Here is a 21,194-nt window from a genome sequence, read left to right as displayed (position 1 = left end):
ACAGGCATCTCACCTTAGTCGTTCTTCTTCTTTTTTGCGAAGATTGAAGTCTCTCTGAACCACCTGAAGAACATGCTCTGTTTCATCATCAGTCAAACCAGACAGGTCCAGCTTCCTCCCCATGGTTACTCAACACAGGTGAAACAAGACCTGGGAAACCAAAATGATACAAGCAAGATAAAAGCTCTACATGGACAAAATCAACCTATTTTGTTATTAAAATAAAGTTAAATATAGCTTTTATATATAAGTGTTTATGTAAGGTACTATCTTTCTCTGGACTCAGACTCAGCAAATATTTACAAATGACCTCAGCAAGGCCACAGAGAAAAAGAGAAAATAATGGATCATCTGCCAGTTTCATCATCCCAAGTCTTAAATTAAGAAAAAAAAATATTCTTTATAACAAAATGAACCATACATAAGACTCAGTATGGATTTCCACAAAATACCAAAAGGCAATATCTGAAAGTTCTAAACTTCTGTGCTTTGAAGTTCTAAATGTTAAGTATTATATGTAACTGCAAAATAAAATAATACAAATAAAATAATTATTTTATAAAATAAAAATATGTTAATCTATAAAAAGAAAATAATTCTAATACTTTTAAAAAAATCCTATGTATACTATATCCCTTAAAGTTTTAACCACATGACTATGAAATACAAACTAAAAATCAATAAATTATCTTCTTCAAAAGGATAAAAACATAGCTAAATAATCTTATTTTGCCATTTTCTCAGCAGCAGCAAAGATGATATTGTAGGGAAACACGTCTAAGCAGTACAGACCTAAAAATTATGGGAAACTCTATTTTTAAAAATAATTGTTGGTTGGACGCAGTGGCTCAAGCCTGTAATCCCAGCATTTTCGGAGGCCAAAGTGGGCAGATCACCTGACGTCAGGAGTTCAAGACCAGCCTGGCCAACATGGTGAAACCGTATCTCTACTACAAATCCAAAAATTAGCTGGGCATGGTGAGGGGCACCTGTAGTCCCAGCTACTTGGGAGGCTGAGGCAGGAGAATCGTTGGAACCTGGGAGGCAGAGGTTGCAGTAAGCTAAGATCGCGTCAGTGCACTCCAGCCTGGGTTATAAAGCAAGCCTCTGTCTCAAAAAATAGAACTGGCAAATAAGTATACAGAATAATGCTTAATTTCAATGGCAATTACACAACTACAAATTAAAACTATATTTCAAATCCACCAAAATAAAAATTATATCAAATGTTGGTGGGAAGTAGGACAATGACAATTTTTATTTGGGGGTATAAATTGTACAATCTCTTTGTAATACAATCAGGTTTCATTTTAAAAGTTGAAAATTTATATACCCTATAAACCAGCATTTCTGCCACGCTTAGGTATATGCTTCAGATATAATCTTAAAAATATGCACCAGACATCAACTGGGTTGAATCATATGAAATTTTTAGCTGGGATCATTGACCTATAAAAATGACAATTTCACATAGTTAACCTAACAGAAGAATAGTAACAAAAGTCACAATCAAAATAGCAAAATAAATAAATAAATAAATAAATAAATAAATAAATAAAACTGGAAAAACACTAAACATCCATAAATAGGAGGAAGGATTTAAAAAATAGGGCATATTTGTTTTCTACAATAGAATATTCTACTACAGTGGCAAAGAACAAACAATAGGTACATTCATCAACAGGGATAAATCTTAACATAATGTTGAGACAGAGAAGCACACCACATATACAGAATACATGTACAGCATGCATACAAGTATGATTTTTTTTATCATAAGGGTCAAAAACATAGAAAGTCAAAAAACCATTTTCTAGGAATAAGTGTGGTAAAACCAAAGTGGAATGTGGTACTTCTAAGGAGAGGAGAGAGGAGTTCATTGGGAATAATCACATAGGGGCTTCAGAGCTATCAGTAATATTCCATCTCATTAGAAAGACAGAGTATTGCTGCTACTGCTTCGTCTTGTTATTAAAGGGTTGAAGTCATGTATACTATTGTCTTTAAGGTATCTTCCATTAGCATAAAATCAACCTAAAACTAAATAGAAATAATATAATCTATAAAAATCATAACTAAAGCAAATACTTGCAGCATTGTTCAAGGAATATGCTTATTATTTACAATAAAAATAATAATGATTATAATAGATCACTATTTGATTGGTTATCTACTATGTTCCAGATGCTCTAGTTTATACGTACATATAAATATATTTATAAATGTATATGCAAATTTATACATTCCCATAAAATCCTATTGACAGTCACTACCACCACCATTTACAAATGAGAAAACAGGTCAATTATACATGATGTCTAAGACAATGGCAACCTGGGATTTGACTGTGTCTTGGTCTGACTCAGTCCCTGCCTTAATGTCATGTAAATGCTTTCTGTAAGAGGCAGAGGAAACTGTGGACCTCAGGTTTTAAAATCTGATGTCCAGAGTTCCCTTCCCCCTTTTTCTAGCATGTAATGATTAAGAATAGGAGACCCCAAGCATGGTTGCTATTTAAAAGAAGGTTATCTGTCCTTTTCATTTTCAAATAATGGTAGTAAACATAGAGAAGGGAACGGCTCAATCCCCAGAAATCTTTTGCTAGATGATTCAAAACCTTATGACTGCATAATGCGAACTAATCTCAAGATTTAACCAACAAATCACAACAGGAATTCCAACTATTTTTTTAAATTTTATTTTTCACTCCATTAATGCTATCTGTCAAAAATAAATTGCCAGTTCACTTTGCCGTGTGGTGTTAGGGCTGAGGGCAGGAAGAAACCTAGTGTACTTGCACTAGGTTTCAATTAAGTCAATTAGAAGTAACATCCCACCCACAGGCTGCAAAGGCAAGGGAAGAAGCTCCTGGGCTGCCATCTTCTAGCTTCCTGATGAGCAAAAAGAAACAGACTAGAGGGCACACTGAAAATGCAGACTGATTCTTCCTTTAAAAAGCCTCATTAAATGTGTTAATGGCATTTTGGAGTTTCCTGGAAGGTGACATTTCTGTTCCTTTAACTTTGTTTCACTGGCTTTGGTTTCTGAGAATTCTAAATGAGATTCTAAGATGCCCAGTTAGTGAAAGACTGAAGTGGCAGCTTTGATCATATCAAATCTAAAAAGAAAAAGAAAAAAAAAATGATCAGGACTTGTTTTTGTAAAGAAATAAATAAAATAGCTCTAAATGGACAAGTCAGAGACTGAGAACACTTTCTGTAAATTGGTAAAAGCTTCTTCCTTTTTCTACAACAAACATAATCAGAGTCCCTGTGCAACAAACGAAATAGCATCGTAGAGCTGGAGAAGGCTCGTGTCCATGAATAAGAGGACACGTAGGTATGACAATCTCATTTAAGGATGAGAAAATGCAATCAGTCCCAGGAGAGAGAAGCCATCTCCCAAAGACACATAGCCAGTTCAGATGCTCCTGACTTCCAGACCCGTGCCCCCACCCCTTGATTTCTCTGGTTTATAGCCAATCAACATGACAACAGAGAGGATATGTTTTTAAATTTACTAATGAGAAAATTAATATGTCAACATTTAATTATATCACCACTTCCCTAAAGTGTGTTTCTCAGGTTATTGTTCCCACAAGCAGTTTGAGAAAGGGACTCTGAGGTGAAATAAATACGAGAAATGCTTCTAATTGTATTGCCTTCGTGAGGCTTACACAAGCCATATTAGCTTATCAGAGCTTCTAAGAAGTCTGTCAGAATCAGTTTGCTTTTGCTTAACTCTGTTTCTCAAACATATATGCCTGCAGAAACCTCTTTCTTTGGTAACATCTACCTTTTCACATCCAAAGAAATGACTATCTGGTAAGCTCTACACTAAGTCAAAGCAATGATGACAAACTCCAGTAGCTATTCCAACATAATTACTGAATTGATTTAGCTGTTTTTCAAATTTAATTATCATAAGAAGCAACGGAGTTAGATGAACTTTAGAAGAAGCTGATGATGGATGCAACTTTAAAGCTAGGAGACCAAAACAAAGGCAGAATTGTCTACGCTATTCCTGGCTAAAATAACTAACATGAGGAAGGACACAGATGTGTCTACAGGCACTGGTTAATACAACTTTTGCAAATGAAAAAAAAAAAAAAACCCAAAGAGAAATTACAAGAATACTTAGTACATAATGGAAGATTCATTATAAAAGGTCAATGTCTACATAAGTGACATTCTATTAAAGTACCTAGAATAGAAGGGTCAAGGACAAATGCTTAAATGGGATTTTCACAAACCCACAGTACATTTTTGTGTGTGTGATAATGCACCTAATATAAAGAGAAAAGTAAAACTATAAAGTCCTAAGAGTGATAAAGGGTAATTATTGCTGGGGCTTTGCCCTTTGACCATGGTGGGTTTGGGCTACAACTGAAAAGAAATTTCTTACAACTATAGAGAAACCTAAATGTTAAGACTCTCACATTTAAGGCACAGGGGATAAAATGAACTTGGCCTACAAAGGACAAAAACAACAACACTAATAATGAGAGATGTGCTTTCACTGTGTCTGTTCTTTGTAGCAAGTGGTGCTTGAGCTGTATCACTCACTGATCTTCATTCTTTCACCTTCAAGGGTGTTACCCTACCATGAACTGTCCCCTTCTCTGAAATTCACACCTGACCTATGCACAGCAGTGGGCCCAGAGCAGACAGGGTCACACCACTGGGGCACAGCTGATTGGACCAGGCATGCCACCTGACTTATGCAAAATGTCAGAGTCTCTGTCCTGGCAATTTGATATTTGATATTCAGTGAGTAGATGTTAGTCTTGGTGTTCTATTTCTCTCCAGCCTGAGAATAGCACCAAATATCCTTTTATTACTGAAATACATTTTCCATTTTGTTTTTTGTTTCCATTTATCACTTTAGTTTCTTTAAGTCACTAACAAATGCTCCTTAGAATTCTCACAGAGCTGGCCGTGGTTGGTCAACTGTCCTAACACCATTTATTAACCACTCTATCTGATTTAGATGATCCATGGACGGGATAGATTGGCATGCACACACACACACACACACACACACACACACACACACACGAGTTTTTCTCAGGACTTTCTGGCCTGACCTGTTCTAAGCTGGTGACTTAGTAGTTGATCTCAGGTAAGCAACACACTTTAAAACCTAGTATTGCAAATCGTCTCTCATCATTTTTATTTTTCAAAACTGTCTGACTTTTTGACATTACCCATTTATGTCCCCAGATGAACTTTAAAATCATTTTATTAAGGTAGAATTAAAAATCCAAATGAATTTTTTATTGATTAATTTGTCAGTTGATGGGAAAGAACAGCCATCTTTACAATATTAGTTCTTCTCATAAAGGAATTGAGATTCAGTAGAAGTTTAGAAATAAACTAAAAATAACACCCAAATTTTTACTGTGAAAAAAAGGTTGCATAGCAAAAAAACACAAAACAACAAAAAACACAATATAGATAAAATTAAAAGGCAAGCAACAATCGGCCAGGTGCAGTGGCTCATGCTTGTAATCCCAGCACTTTGGGAGGCCGAGGTCAGTGGATCACTTGAGGTCAGGAGTTCGAGACCAGCCTGGCCCATATGGTGAAACCCCGTCTCTAATAAAAATACAAAAATTAGCCTAGAGTGGTGGCAGGCACCTGTAGTCTCAGCTACTCAGGATGCTGAGGCAGGAGAATCGCTTGAACCCGGGAGGCGAAGGTTGCAGTGAGCCGAGATCGTGCCACTGCACTCCAGCCTGGGCAACAGAGCGAGACTCCATCTCAAAAAAAAAAAAAAAAAAGCAAGCAACAATCTAGAGAAAACCATGGAAGATAATTAACCTAATATATTAAGCACCCTCATAAAATACAAGAAAAATATAGAACTCTCTAAAAGATAAAATGACAAAGTTCAAGAGAAAAAGCAATTTACGAACTATCTATATCCAACACATAGTTTAATAAAATATCACATATCATTAATAACCAAATGCTGCTAATTATAGTAAGTTGCAAGTTTTCATTTAATAAGATTCTGGGAACACAGGTACTCATATACATTAGTAGAGGGACTATAAGTAAGTATAAATGTTTAGACGGCAAACTGGCAGTAATTATCAAACGTCCTTAAATACTGACCCAGCCATTTCAATCTGCATAAGAATTTTCTTCAAGAGTTGAAAAAATGTGCCAAGACATATGTACCAGGATGTTCATCTCAGTGTTGTCTATTACAGAAAAATACTGTAAATAAACTGAAAGTCCAAAAGTAGGACAGGTTAAGTTGAGGTACAATCACACAATACAATATTTTATGTCAATAAAATGTATTTAAAGGAAAGGCATTTATGACATATTAAGGTAAAAAGTCAGATGAAAACTACAGCATATAGTTTACCAAAATAATATGTCAATACAAGAAAGTATACAGCAACACTATTAAAATAGACCCAAATGAACTTGTCTATGCAAGTGTCCATCAACAGAAAAACAAACTGTGGTATATTCACCCACTGGAACACTATACAGCAATAAACACAGACAAACTTCAACAACATATTAACGGTATAGGTATATTGTATTGAGCAAAGTAAGTTAGACTGATGATCCCAATTACATAAAGTTCAAAATCAGGCAAAACTCTTTTGGAATGTTAGAAGCAGGATAGTGGTTACTCTTTGGAAGGAAGATAGTGGTTAGATGGGGCCAGGCTGGGGAAGTGGTGACGTTTCTCAATCTGGGTGCTGGTTACGTTGATGGGTTCAATTTGTGAAAATTAATTTAGCTATATGCTTATGATCTGTGCATTTACATGTATGTCATGGCTCAATAAGAAGTAAAATAATATAGTATGAATAGTATAATCTTGTATAAATAAGATAGAAATATACTGAAAGAAAAATCACAAAAAAATTACCAAGTTACCAAGTGATAAAATTTTGTACAATGACATTTTTAAAAATTTGCTTTTGCAGATATTTTCTCTTCCTTTTACAATAAACGTTATTTGAATAAACAAATTATCAAGGATATGTATGAGGATATTCATTTTAGTGTTATTTACAATAGCAAAATTGTTCAAATTACTAAAATGTCTAATGATAAAACATTGATTAAATTTGCTTTTATATAGCTCTAAGAGAGAATACCATACTGCTATGAAATGGATACAGCATTGACATAAAAATGTTCAAAACATATTTATAAATAAAAATTATAGATTAAAAAACTATATTAAATTGTCTCAATTTTTTATTTTTCTAAAAAATGTGTGTGCATGTGTGCATGTGTGCGTGTGTGTGTGCATGTGCGTGTGTGTGTGAATTCCATTGAAAATAATTAACAAATCATGCGAAATGTTCACAGTGCTAATCTCTGGGCAATAGGATTTCTTATGATTTTTAGTGACTGATTGTTCTTGTTTACTTATATTTTCCAATTTTCTCACAATGAACATGTATTGCTTTCTTAATGAAAATAAATGTTACTATCATGTTATAGGAAACAGCCTGAAAACTGGTCCTATTGAATTATAATTGATTTCATATTAATTTATAGCTGCAGAGACCATAAAACAAGAGGTGGTACAACACCAGCTACTAAAAACTTCCATTTTATATGAAGCGCTTGAAATAATGCTTAATGGCTACTCCATTAGCATCAACTGGTGAACAAACTAACAATTACTCAGGTTCCTATTATACTTCAAGAATCAAAAAGAAAATTATATTTAAAAACTGGGAAAACTTTCAAAAAAACCTGGGGATGAGCACAGGATAATTGCAGATCTTAGTGTAATTAATGCAAGGTAAGTAAATCCTTCCAATCCGAAAAGGCCAAAAAATAAAAACATATAGTACAGCCTCAGGCCTTATTTAAACTGCACAATTTACAAAAATCTGGAAGACATAAAACCATCTATAAAAGAGTTTTGGATTTTATTTAGAAGGCCATACAACCCACTTGGTCAAGTTTGATAACATCAGCTGACATAGGAACCAAAACAAACTCTTACCATACTTGGCTTGCACGAACCTCTTAAAACACAAAGGGGATGTGTCCCTTTAAAGTTTTGCCAGGTGACAAAAAGGTTGGAAGAATATTTTAGATATGGAAGAAAAATAGAAGAGAACCCCCTCAAGAAGGAAATGGAGATATGAAACAAATAAATGATGAAATAAACAAACAAAATTGAAAAATTCGAGATTATCTGGGAGGAGTAGAGAAGAATGAATCTCAAGGAAAACTGATTTTTAAAAAAATATTTAGATTTTTTACAATATAGAAACAATCTTTAAGTCATTGATTCAGTTTTGGAATTATCTTGGTGTGGTTTATAAGGCATGGTTATAGTGCCAAAGACTAAAAAGTGAAACCATAAAGGTAATAAAAGAAAACATTAGATGATTCTTTTATAATTTCAGAGTAGGAAATGCCTTTCTCAATATGACACAAAATTCAGAAGTCATAAAAACACTGAAGAGATTCAACATAAATTTTAAATGTCTGCATAATAAACAACATTATAAGCAAAGTCAAATGCAGAAAAAATTGTTTTTTCACATCAAAGACAAAAGAATGACTTCCCCCAATATAAAAATGTCAACAACTGGAGTTTTTTTTAAAAAGAGCAAAAACCCAATATAAAAATAGACAAAGAGAAAAATAGCAAAGGAAATAAGAGTTTACAAAAAGAACTATAAACGGCTCATAAATCTATCAAATATATAAAAAGATAAGTGCATACTGAAGGACTTTTTGTTATTTAACCTATTGGCTTTGAAAAGATTGAAAAGCTTGTATCATATTGTGCTGTTAAGTCTATGAGGAAATAGGCACTTTCATACATTGCTGTTAGAAATGTAAATTTATACCACTTCTACAGAGGGCAATTCGTCAATATTTATCAATATGACAGGGAGGGAGGGCGGGAGAAGGGGAGAAGGAGAGGGAGGTGGGGTGGAGAGAGAGAGAGAGATTGATTGATTTTTTTTTATTTTTAGTGGTTCCACCTCTAGAATTTATCCTACAAAGACAATGCACTTACATTCATGCAGAAAAAATGATGATTGTATAGCCATACAATGGAAAAATATGTAGCTGTTAAGGAAAAAAGGAAGAAAAATTATTTATGAGCGAATATGGAAAGTTCTTCAATAACTTACCTATTTAAAGAGTTAAGTACAAAAAGCAAGATGCAGAAAAGTAGGTATAGTATGTTATCATTTGGATAAAACAGGAGAAACAAAATACATGTTTCTATTATATACACACACCTTGCAGTTTGAGTTCAAAAGCAGTAATCTGGCAGAATTTCTTGCTTGTGTGAGGTCAGTGTTTTATATTAAAGCCCTCAACTAACTGGATGGGAGCCCACCCACATTGTGGAGGGTAATCTACTTTACTCAAAGTCCAACCATTAAATGTTAATCTTATCCAAAAATCACCCTCATAGAATATCCAAAATAATGTCCAGCCACATATCCGAGCACTGTGGCCCAGTCAACTTAACATGAAACATTAACCATCACAATTGTGTTTTCTTTCTTGGGTTTATAACTTTATGCAGCAGGGAGGACCAGAGAGGGACAAGTCCATGCCATCTTGTCTGAATTGTGGTCTCTCCCTCTCATTTCTTAAGGGTGGTCTTGCTTGTTCTGAAATTCTAAATAGATGCTGTTTCGTTTTAGCATTTTAGGATAGTATTCCATGGTCTTCCAGATATTCTACTGGTTTCTAGTCAGATATCAACTACAATCTATTGCATGCCTTTTGTTCTCTGGTTGCTTTTAAGGATTCTGCTTTGATTTTCAGTTTTAATATAATGTGACTAGAATTCATTTTGTCTTATATTTTTGTCCTGATTTGTAGAGAGTTCATAGAGAAAGCATTTTGTATCCGTAGATTTCATAAACTTTCATCAGTTTTGGAATTTGGAAAATTCTCAGGTACCTTCTCTCCGAATAATATCTCTTTTTGAACCTGTTTTTCTTTCTGTGGCTCCAATCACACACATTAGTTGGACTTTCTTACTGTATTGTTCAAGTCAGATATTCTCTCTTCTGGTTTTATATCCTTTTGTTTTCTCATACTTCATTCTGGATATTTTTCTGACCTAGATCAGAAATTCTTTATTTATTTATTTTCTCTTCATGTGTATTAAATCTGCCATTAAACATATATTTCAGTTTTTTTTTTGCATTTTTCAATTCTAAATTTTCTTTTTTTATATAATTTCAACTTTTAGATTCAGGGTGTAGATGTGCAGGTTTATTATATGATAAAATTTCTGCTTTATTATTTTTTACTGGTACTGGTTTTTCTGCCTATATTCCTAGTCTTTTCCTTTATCTCCTTAAATGTAGTAACATATAGTTATTTTTAAACCTGTGAATGATAACTCAGTATCTGGGGACTCTGTAGGTCTGTTTATATTTTCCATTTCTTCTGTTCCTTTATGTTTATTTCTTCTCATCTACACTTGTATGCAGTTATTTTCCTCTAGAGAGGATGTATGTTTGTTTCTGTCAGGTGCCTACAGTACCAGCAAGCTTGCATGCATTAGCAATTTCAGGATTGGGACAATTTGAAGCTAAGCTGCAGTTCCTACACAGGTCTTCTACATCCAATTCACTCTTTTTTTGTTTTGTTTTGTTTTGTTTTGTTTGTTTGTTTTTTCTCTGTAATCATTCTTTTATTATTATTATTATTATTATTATTATACTTTAAGTTCTAGGGTACATGTGCATAACGTGCAGGTTTGTTACATATGTATACTTGTGCCATGTTGGTGTGCTGCACCCAACAACTCGTCAGCACCCATCAACTTGTCATTTACATCAGGTATCTTAATAGGTAAGACTTTTTGAGATTTCAACCCAAAGTGAGAATTTGTCAATAGGATCCCTCCCCTTGCCAAGCCTCTAATTCCTATCTCCCTATCTCCCTATATTTGACAGGAACTGTCAAAAGTGCTGTTCAGCTTCACAAATTGGCAAGTGCCTCAGGAAAAAACTGGCCTCAAATGCTGTTCTCACCTTCTTGGACCATTGTGCCCCATAATGGGCTCTGGTCCAATGACTCTTCAGTATCTTTTTATCTCTATAATGGCTTTAAAGAGACATATTTTATTATTTTTCTCTCATATTTTATTCAGTTTTTATAGATGTCCTCAGTGGCAGGACATTGAATTGTCTGATCTGCCACTAACAGACATACTCTTCTGCTATATTAATGGGGGGGCAGGTGGAGTGGGGAGGGTTATATGATTATGGTCCTTGGATTGTCCAACCCTGTATTCCTAATTCAAAGTATATAATAGCAAACATACCATATTTATTAGAAGTTACACACTGTTTTAAGCACATTGCATATTTAACTAATGTATTCCTCATAACATTAGGAAGCAGGTAGTATTATTAACCTTCTTTTACAAAGAACAAAATTGAAGCCATGAGAAAGTAAAAAACATGCCCAAGATCATTCAGCTTAACTGCCTCCAAAGACCATGCTCTTAACAATTAAGGAAAACTGGGCCTAGTTAAAATTACTCAAAATTATATTAATCAGCCAGCCAGAAATGATGCATAATTGTGTTCTAACTAAAATAGAAAAATTAAAATAATATTTAAAATAATTTTAAATGTCATTTCTGGGTTCTAAATCTCTATTTTTATACCCACCTTTGCAAACTCTCTTAAGACTGGTGATAAGATTTGTATCCAGCTGGACATGCAAAGTTGCCCAACATACAAACCTAATATATCCTTTGATGAGATGCAAAACGGAAGGATATTTTGGATAGGATCAAATCTGCTCTGAGCATCTAAACTGAAACTAGGCCACAGGGAAAAGAATTAACATGCAAAACCCTTCCACCTTTCATGAGCATAAACCTATGGGTCTTCAAATCGCAAAGGATGACTTCAGTGCGTCACTCATGATACTACAGCTCACTAAAAAAAAGCTAACAAGAAAAAACGGAGCATATTCAGATATCAGGTTTAATGCTCATAAATCAGATTAAATATTATAAAATACTAAGGATTAATTTTAACAAAAATACTTCCAGTAAAATGTATTGGACTAAAACACTCATTTCCTATGCTGTCTCTCAAAACTCTACGAAAAAGACGAAAAAAAAACCCCCTCAGGGACAAAGAAACGAGAGAGAAAAAGACAAGAAGAAGAAGAATGTCAACAATTTTTTAAAAGATGGAAGTATATAGGAAGGTAAACTGACTTGGTAGGGTGAAAAAACTGAAATCTAAGCCTGCAGAGTAGAAAGGCAACAAAATAATGGCTATTTGTTCCATAAGAGCTAATGAGGTTTAAAAAAAAAAATCAGGAGTCATCAGGGTCCTCCAAAAATGAAGATAAAGGGTGAAGTAGAAAGGTAACTTCCTCTCAGGAGAGACTAGGCTAGAGAGGCTCTGGATTTTAAGACACTAGGCATAGCTGAGCAGTGTAATGTCACACTAAAAATAGGAAGATTCATTAAAAATCAACATCAAGAACACTGAGGCCTCTGACTCACTGCCCATACTTGTTTCCCAAGATAGCGGCACTTAGGTTATACCTGAGGAGCAGACAAAAACATTTCTTTGAGGAAAAAACTGATACGTTTAAATGAAAGCCCTGGAGATACTACTAACTGGAAATTTTCCCAACTGGGGAGCAGCAAGGAAATAGCTTGCTTTATTCTATGGTGAACCCCAACCTCCCCACTCGTTAAGGTGCCTCCAATCAGCATTTTATTGCATATTTTTAAATATGAGTGAACAGCCAAAGAATGTCAGATATTTGAGGAAACCTCCAACTTGAAAGACAAAGAACAAAACTAATAAACAGGATAACAGAAGAAAAGGGTATAATGCTCAGAGTTGAAGAAAACCTTTAAAAACCCTATGATATCTAGATGTGTCAGAAGATACTGATTTTATCCATGAAAAAGAAACAGGATGCTAAATTAAAAAAAAAAAATTAGTTAGTGAACAAGAATAAACTTATGGAAGTTGAAAACATAATGACAATAAATAATTCAATAGAAAGCTTGGAAGATAAAATTGAGGCAACTTCCCCAAAACAAAGAGAAAATAGACAGTTAAAAGAAGAAAGTTAAAAGAGATAGAAAGAGACAACAGAGAAGATTGAAAAGAATGAATTATTTTTAAAATTATGCAAAAATTCCTCAAACTGGGAAATGCTAATTTCCAGGTTAAAAGGACCCATTGAGTCTCCAACACAATGAATGAAATATGACATCAAAATATATCAAAGAAAATTTCAGAACACCTGGGATAAATCATAACAAAATGTGCTACCATTTATTGCATTGTATGGGTAAAGAACTGCTTAAATATTTATGTGTATTGATTCATTTAATTGTCACAGACCTGAAGAGCTAGAAACAATTATTATTTGCAGATGAGTAAATGGAAGCAAAAAGGCCAAGTAACTTGTTAAAGCTAACACATTTATGAAGTAGGAGACAGTAATATGAAATGAACCAAGCTGTCTGGTTCCAGGGAGGCTTCTTAGCATCAGCACTGTTTTTACTGGAAACAAATATAAAAACAAAGTCAAATTTTTCCTCAATGAAGAAATGGCTGAATAAATTTGAGAATGCCTACTCCTTAGATAATTACGCAGCTTTCATCATTTTTATACATCAACAAAGTTTCAAATGCAGCTTTAAAACTGAGTTGTTCCAAGTGAGTTCCAGTAATAGAAAAGTAGATTGCATATATTAGCCCTTCTGCAGATAACAATTATAAACTATGGAAAAATATAAAACAAGTAATTGAAGGCACTAGAGAGAAGCCAAAAGAAGACAGATGTTTGAGGAATTTGACACTTAAAAAAGGGGAACCATATGCACTGGGTAAAATCCATATTTATAAGGCTTCTCCAACGAAAACAGTCACCAGTCTGTGTGGCTAGAAGTCATGAAGTCTCAGAGAATGGAGTTCAGGGTTGCCAGGGTGGCTGGAAATTGAGGTGGTATTGGGGACCCAGAAAGAAAGGAGTCACAAAGAAGAGCTAAGGAATCTACCTACAAATTCCCTTCAAATCCTTGTCTGACCCCAGACCTGTGGGTGGGGGAGAGATGCCAAGGAGGCCAGTGAACAGTGAAAAATCTGAGCAGAGATTTCAGCTGCTGCCCTTCACAGGAAAGAATAGTGTGGAGTTGAGACCCAATAGTGCGGAGTTGAGACCCAACAACTCCCAGACCTGTGGGTGGGGGAGAGATGCCAAGGAGGCCAGTGAACAGTGAAAAATCTGAGCAGAGATTTCAGCTGCTGCCCTTCACAGGAAAGAATAGTGTGGAGTTGAGACCCAACAAGTTGGAGTGTCTTAATAAGTATCTCAAGCTTTCCTATGAAACCAGAGAAGAACCACATTTTATGAGTACAGACTATGTCCCAGGATTAAGATATTCACTGTAAGTCTAAAGACAAAACCTGAAAGAGCTCTCCTCTAACAAAACGTAAAATGAAGCTCCATAAAATGAAGATGATTTAACTGCCTTAAAAAAGAAAACTCAATACTCTTTAGAAGAAAGAAAACTACAGAAACCAGAGTCTGTGTACTATATACAACCAACAATTGCTAGACATGTGAAGAAATAGAAAAAAAAAAAGTCACCCCAGGTCAAGAAAAAAAGGAAACAGACCCTGAGATAACCCAGATGTTGGATTTGCAGAAAAAAATAAGACGCAAAAATAAGACCAAAAGTTAACTTATAAGAGCTATTATATAAATGAAATAAAAACATTTCCCCAAAATGACTCTTAACTTGGATTAAGAAAGGATAACAACTGACTTTATGTTCTTCATATTTAAAACTAAAGAACTCAAAGAATAAAAGATAATACACAAAAACATATCAAAATCTCTCTCTCTCTCTCTCTCTCTCTCTCTATATATATATATATATAAATTAGTATTTTTTTTGAGACGGAGTCTCACTCTGTTGCCAGGCTGGAGAGGAGTGGCACAATCTTGGCTCACTGCAACCTCCGCCTCCCGGGTTCAAGCAATTCTCCTGCCTCAGCCTCCCAAGTAGCTGGGACTACAGGTGCACGCCACCACACCCATCTAACTTTTTTGTATTTTTAGTAGAGACGGGGTTTCACCACGTTGGCCAGAATGGTCTCTATCTCTTGACCTCATGATCTGCCTACCTCAGCTTCCCAAAGTGCTAGGATTACAGGTGTGAGCCACTGCCCCCAGCCCAAACAATATTTTAAAAGAAGCTGTAGTTTTATCAATTTGCTACAAAAAATACAAATTTATGTGTATTGATCCGATTCATTGTATAGACATAAGGAGCTAGAAACTATTATTTTCAGATGAGTAAATAAAAGCAAAAAAGATATATATGTATATGTCTATACATACATATGTATAGATATAGATATACATTTATATTTTCAAAAATGTTCATTCAACCCCTTCTGAAAGTACCAGGTGTACACTGTTGAAAAATCAGACCTTAAATGCATAGAGACTCTTGGAATTATTAAGACAGTAATATTCTTTACATTTCTCTATGTAAGTATTCATTAACTTTATAATCAGAAGCACGATTTATACTATTCATATTAGAAAAAAAAGCAAATGAAAAATAATATGATTTCTGAAAAATAAAGCTGAAACATGAGAAAAAATTCATCAGTTGTCTCTATTTCATAAATGAACCTCCAGGCCTAACTATGCAGACATACAAAAATATTTTAAATAATAACTTCAAGCATCTATGGTGTGTGACAGCTGCAGTCACCTTTTCAAGATATATAACAAACTGTCCCGGGTTCAGTTTTTTCTATATATTTTATATATATATTATAGCATGCATATATAATGCTTGGCATTCAGTAAGCACTGTTTATTATTATTCTCTGCATGCTAATAACACTTGAAATTGTTTTTAAAAACTAAAAAATAATTCTACATAACTCAGACATCATCTACACATCATCACAACCTCTGAAAACACTGTCTCCATTAGCCAATCGTCCTGGTCTCAGTGATGTTAATGATGATGATAATCATTAATAATAATGATAGTACCTGTCATTTTTGTGGAACGTGTTATTTTGGCAGGCTCTGCTCTAAAGTCTCTCAAGAACCCTTTTATAGTTACTATATTTTCTCTTCTTTAATTGAGAGAAATTGAGTCAAAAGACAGTTAAATTAGTTCACCACTGTCACTGGGCAAGTAAATGGCTACAAGTTGAGGTCATTTGGCTCCTGAATTTATGTTCCTAACCTGTTTGCCATCCCACTCTGCTGTTCAAAGATTGATTATAAAAAGAACTCATGCTGACCAAAGATTTTCCTCCATGCATACAAAAACTATTTTTAAAGGATAGCCCTAAAGTCCATGCTGTTTTCAAAGCTGAACTCAAATCACGAGCCCACATTTATTTAAATTTTAAGTGACTGACACTCCAAATTGCAAACAGTTCTATACACTTGAAGCCCTTGGCTAAGCCAAAAGATCTAACTTAACTGGCCCATATTCAAGCACTGTATTCTATAATGTTCCTATTTGGGGCTTTTCTAAATACAATCTGCCTCTCCCAAAGGTATCTGCTTCTCAAATTAGAATAACCCTCACTGCCTTCTAGCATAGGATGCAGCTACAGAGAAATGAAAGGTCCCAGAGGCATATGTCATTAAATCACAGTAAATCTCCTGCTGGTCTGACAGCCCACCTACATGGGAAAATGGACTGAAGAGAATAATATCCTCAGCTATTATATACACTTCATCTTTTCTTTGGCAGGAATTAAGATCAGAAAACCTGAAGACATGACATCGTTCATTCCATATTGAATGATTTATCAGTCAATATGTCATGAACTATAGTATAAGTTAGTGTAAGTTACTGCTGAGATCCAAAGAAATCCCTGTGATCACATTTCCCTTTGCACAAGGAAACATCTGCTGAAATTAAGCTCATAAATAATGTCTGGTTGTATTTAAGGTTTTCACTGGAAAAACACAAGTTAGCTACAGAGAAGGGGGGTGAAAAGAGTTATTTTTTAATCTAGAAATTTAAATCTGATTTTGCATCCAAGTTTATATTTTGATTTCCTTTGGCTTCCTTCATTTACAGGATACGGGAAAAGAACATGAATGCTAAGTGAAAATGCCCTTTTAGAGAAAAGTATTTCCTAAGACAGACAGAAGAGTGAAACCCAAAATAAAAGAAAAAAGATGTTATTAACCTTAAGGCAGTTCTATAGCCAGAAGAAAATATCAATAATTAAACCCAGGCTTAGCTCTAAACGAAAATATTAATCTATTTGTATCATTTGAGAATTCTCTCCCATGACACCTGTCAGTTTGGAAGAATGGAACAAATTGGAACAATGGTGCCTGCTGCAACCTAATCCAATCCTTCCTGGCACTCACATCCCTGCACATTATTCAGTCTGTGTCAGGTCTCTCCTTCTTCCCTCTTTCAGGGCAGGGTAAGGATATCCAGAAGTATGGTCATTAGCTAAAGAGGTTTCCCAGGAATAAGAAAAGGCCAAACTTCCCCGTCTCTACTAAAAATACAAAAAATTAGCCGAGCATGGTGGCAGGCACCTGTAGTACCAGCTACTCAGAGAGGCTGAGGCAGGAGAATGGCGTGAACCCAGGAGGAGGAGTTTGCAGTGAGTCAAGATCTCGCCACTGCACTCCAGCCTGGGCATAGAGCGAGACTCCGTCTCAAAAAAACAAAACAAACAAACAGAAAAAAAAAAAAGAAAAAGAAAAAGAAAAGGCCAAACTTCCTGGCTTGTGATATTAGGCCCTTCCTGTCTGAATGACCCCTGCTATGCCCCTGCTCCTGCCCTTGCCCTGGATGTGACTGCATTCCAGTCATAGCAACCCCCCTACAGTCCCCTCCAAATACTGTGTGCTTCAGGCCTCTCTCCTTGGCTTTTCACCTAGGCACCTCCCCAGAGTCAGGATATGCATTATACACTAAAAAAGCTTCCCTGACTAAGTTAGATGTCCCCTTTCCTACTTCCCACCCCTCCACCTTGGCATATCTCATGCTGTTGGCATGCAACTGTTTGCTAATGGCAGAACTCTGTGAGGTGAGGGGCCATACATTGTTAGTCTTTGCTTCCCTCCATGCCAAGAAGATACTGAATATATATTTTTTTTGAGGAGATGAGGAGTTTGGGGGAGGGGATAGTACCTTGGTTTACCAGAGACTGCAGTAAGTGCTATAAATAACGTCATATAAAACAATGAAAAGTGGAATCATCAGTCCCACGCTACAGATGGTAAAACGGATTCTCAGCTTGATTAAACTACTTGCCAGATGTCATGGCAATGGAAGTCAAAGAAGGGGACTTCAATCCAGGTTGAGTTTGAATTCTAGGCTCTCTACTACCTTTGAGAGAAGGAATCCTTAAACATCTCTCTTCATAGAGTCATAGACAACTATCAGAATTCCACCAGATCCTGAAGCCATCTCCCAGAAGATGAGACTTTTTATTATTCTATCCATTACCTTACAAATCTTTACCAGCTGAATTTCCAAAATTAGCCCAGATTAGAAAAAAATTAGAGGGTGGGGAGAGATTTCTCACAGTCCCTGAATTTAAAACATGGTGTTTATTATGTTCACATCAAAGTGGCTTCTGCCTACTAGGCTTTGATCAACACAGATAGATCGTACAAAGTGGTACTTGTAAAGTAGACACATGTTATTTTTTTCCTGTCCAATATCCACCACAACCCCCCAACAATTTGGTAACACCACACAACTTTATTCTTAGAAATGTCTACTGTCACATTTTATGCAGCCTTGGTAGAACTATCTATCATGAGGCTTTTGACCTACTAGGCAAAATATAAACACAGGACTCATGCTAGGTTGATTAGACTTTCTCCCCTAAAATTTAAATCCTTTACCAAGTAACCCAAGGAGAGTTTGTAATTGTGATCCCTCAATGAAAAGGAATTCCATCTGTTCCTGCTACCTAGTACCAAGATCCTTGAAGCACCTACTTACTCTGTCTCTCTGAGGCCAAGTCTCTTTCTGAAGAGATATTTCTAAAAATGTCCTTGTTTTGCTTGAGTTAGCTAAGTATTGTTCCTGTCCTTTGCAAATAAAAACTTTAACTTGCATAACCACATACATAAATGATAGGACTCACCTCCTCACTTGAAGGGGAGCTGAAATCACCTTCTAGGCATGTTAAACTAAAGCTTGAAAACATCAACTATTATTAGCAAGTATACATAATGCTTTTTAGAAATAACCATGTTTAATAATTGATTAGGTAGTATTTGAATTATAAAACACAAGAACAGATACAAATGTTTATGGTACAGATTTCTGTGCATTTAGTGGGGAAAAAATAAATATTCCAAGTAAAGGGGAAATGAGAGAGATAAAGTTGACTTCCAGTTTTCACAAATGGTAGTCAATAATAACAACTATATTAAATCCTCACTTAGGTAGGCAATAGATATAAACAGTCTCGTTCTTCCTGTGAGGAAACAGGATTGGAGAGTTTCGGCAACTTACCCAAGGTTACAAATCTAGTCATTCAAATGTAATTGGCCTCAATTCAAAGTCAATGTTATACCCACAAGGAGATACTGCCTTCAAGTAACATAATTCATTACAATCCACCCAAAGGGTTCAAATATCATTTAACCCATATCTTAGGTTCATTGTCTATAGTGTAATAATGTAAGTGGCCAAGATCAATAGAAATGTATCCTAACCTTGTCTACACCTGGGACCTTCTGTGGTTGTTAAGTCGATGTTAATGAGGATTGCTTCATCAGGGATGAGGACACAGATTCAAAGGACTGGGACAACCCACAAACCATTTAACCACCCTTGAATAATCAAGAGAATTTCAGCTTATATGATTCATGTTAAAAATATACTACTTTAGAGGTTGGACAACAATATAAATGTGCTTAACACCAATGAACTATACATTTAAACATGGTTAAGATGCTAAATTTTATGTTCTACTTATTGATGCTAAATTTTGTTATGCTTATTACAATTAAAAAAATATATGTAGCCATATGTAGAAAGGTGAAACTGGATCCCTTCCTTACACCTTATACAAAAATTAATTCAAGATTATGAAGACTCAAAAGGTTACACCTAAAACCATAAAAACTGTAGAAGAAAACTTAGGCAATACCCTTCAGGGCATAGGCATGGGCAAGGACTTCATGACTAAAACACCAAAAGCAATGGCAACAAAAGCCAAAATAGATAAATGGAATCTAATTAAACTAAAGAGCTTCTGCACAGCAAAAGAAACTACCATCAGAGTGAACAGGCAACCCACAGAATGGGAGAAAATTTTTGCAATCTACCCATCTGACAAAGGGCTAATATACAGGATCTACAAAAAACTTAAATTTACAAGAAAAAAACAAACAACCCCATCAAAAAGTGGGCAAAGGATATGAACAGACACTTCTCAAAAGAAGACATTTATGCAGCCAACAGACACACGAAAAAATGCTCATCATCACTGGCCATCAGAGAAATGCAAATCAAAACCACAATGAGATACTATCTCACACCAGTTAGAACAGTGATCATTAAAAAGTCAGGAAACAACAGGTGCTGGAGAGGATGTGTAGAAATAGGAACACTTCTACACTGTCGGTGGGACTGTAAACTAGCTCAACCATTGTGGAAGACAGTGTGGCGATTCCTCGAGGATCCAGAACTAGAAATACCATTTGACCCAGCCATCCCATTACTAGGTATATATACAAAGGATTATAATTCATGCTGCTATAAAGACACATGCACACATATGTTTATTATGGCACTATTCACAATAGCAAAAACTTGGAACCAACCCAAATGTCCATCAACGATAGACTGGATTAAGAAAATGTGGCACATATACACTATGGAATATTATGCAGTCATAAAAAAGGGTAAGCTCATGTCCTTTGAGGGACATGGATTAAACTGGAAACCATCATCTGAGCAAACTATCACAAGGACAGAAAACCAAACACCGCATGTTCTCACTCATAGGTGGGAATTGAACAATGAGAACACATGGACAGAGGGCAGGGAACGTCACACACCAGGGCCTGTTGTGGGGTGGAGGGCAGGGGGAGGGATAGCATTAGGAGAAATACCTAACGTAAATGATGAGTTAATGGGTACAGCAAACCAACATGGCACATGTATACCTATGTAAC

The 21,194-nt window shown here is 35.4% G+C and overlaps 1 protein-coding gene across 6 annotated transcripts in view; it reads right to left on the bottom strand.

The window, feature by feature from the left end:
* The window catches only part of MYRI (myosin VIIA and Rab interacting protein), a 412,711-nt gene that overhangs the window by 326,860 nt on the left and 64,657 nt on the right, over positions 1-21,194 (bottom strand). For 5 of the 6 annotated variants that reach the window (XM_011738813.3, XM_011738817.3, XM_011738816.3 and 2 more), the window contains exon 2: positions 14-150. In XM_011738813.3, coding sequence (XP_011737115.1) covers positions 14-123 — 110 coding nt within the window. In that variant the 5' untranslated portion in view covers positions 124-150. Of the gene's footprint in view, positions 1-13; positions 151-21,194 lie in introns of those variants that run through there. The other variant, XM_011738818.2, reaches the window with a different exon arrangement.

This window comes from Macaca nemestrina, chromosome 2 (assembly GCF_043159975.1).
Source record: "Macaca nemestrina isolate mMacNem1 chromosome 2, mMacNem.hap1, whole genome shotgun sequence".
In the NCBI taxonomy this organism is placed as follows: domain Eukaryota; kingdom Metazoa; phylum Chordata; class Mammalia; order Primates; family Cercopithecidae; genus Macaca; species Macaca nemestrina.
The sequence above is the reverse complement of the archived record's forward strand: the minus strand, read 5'-3'. Positions and strand labels throughout refer to the sequence as shown.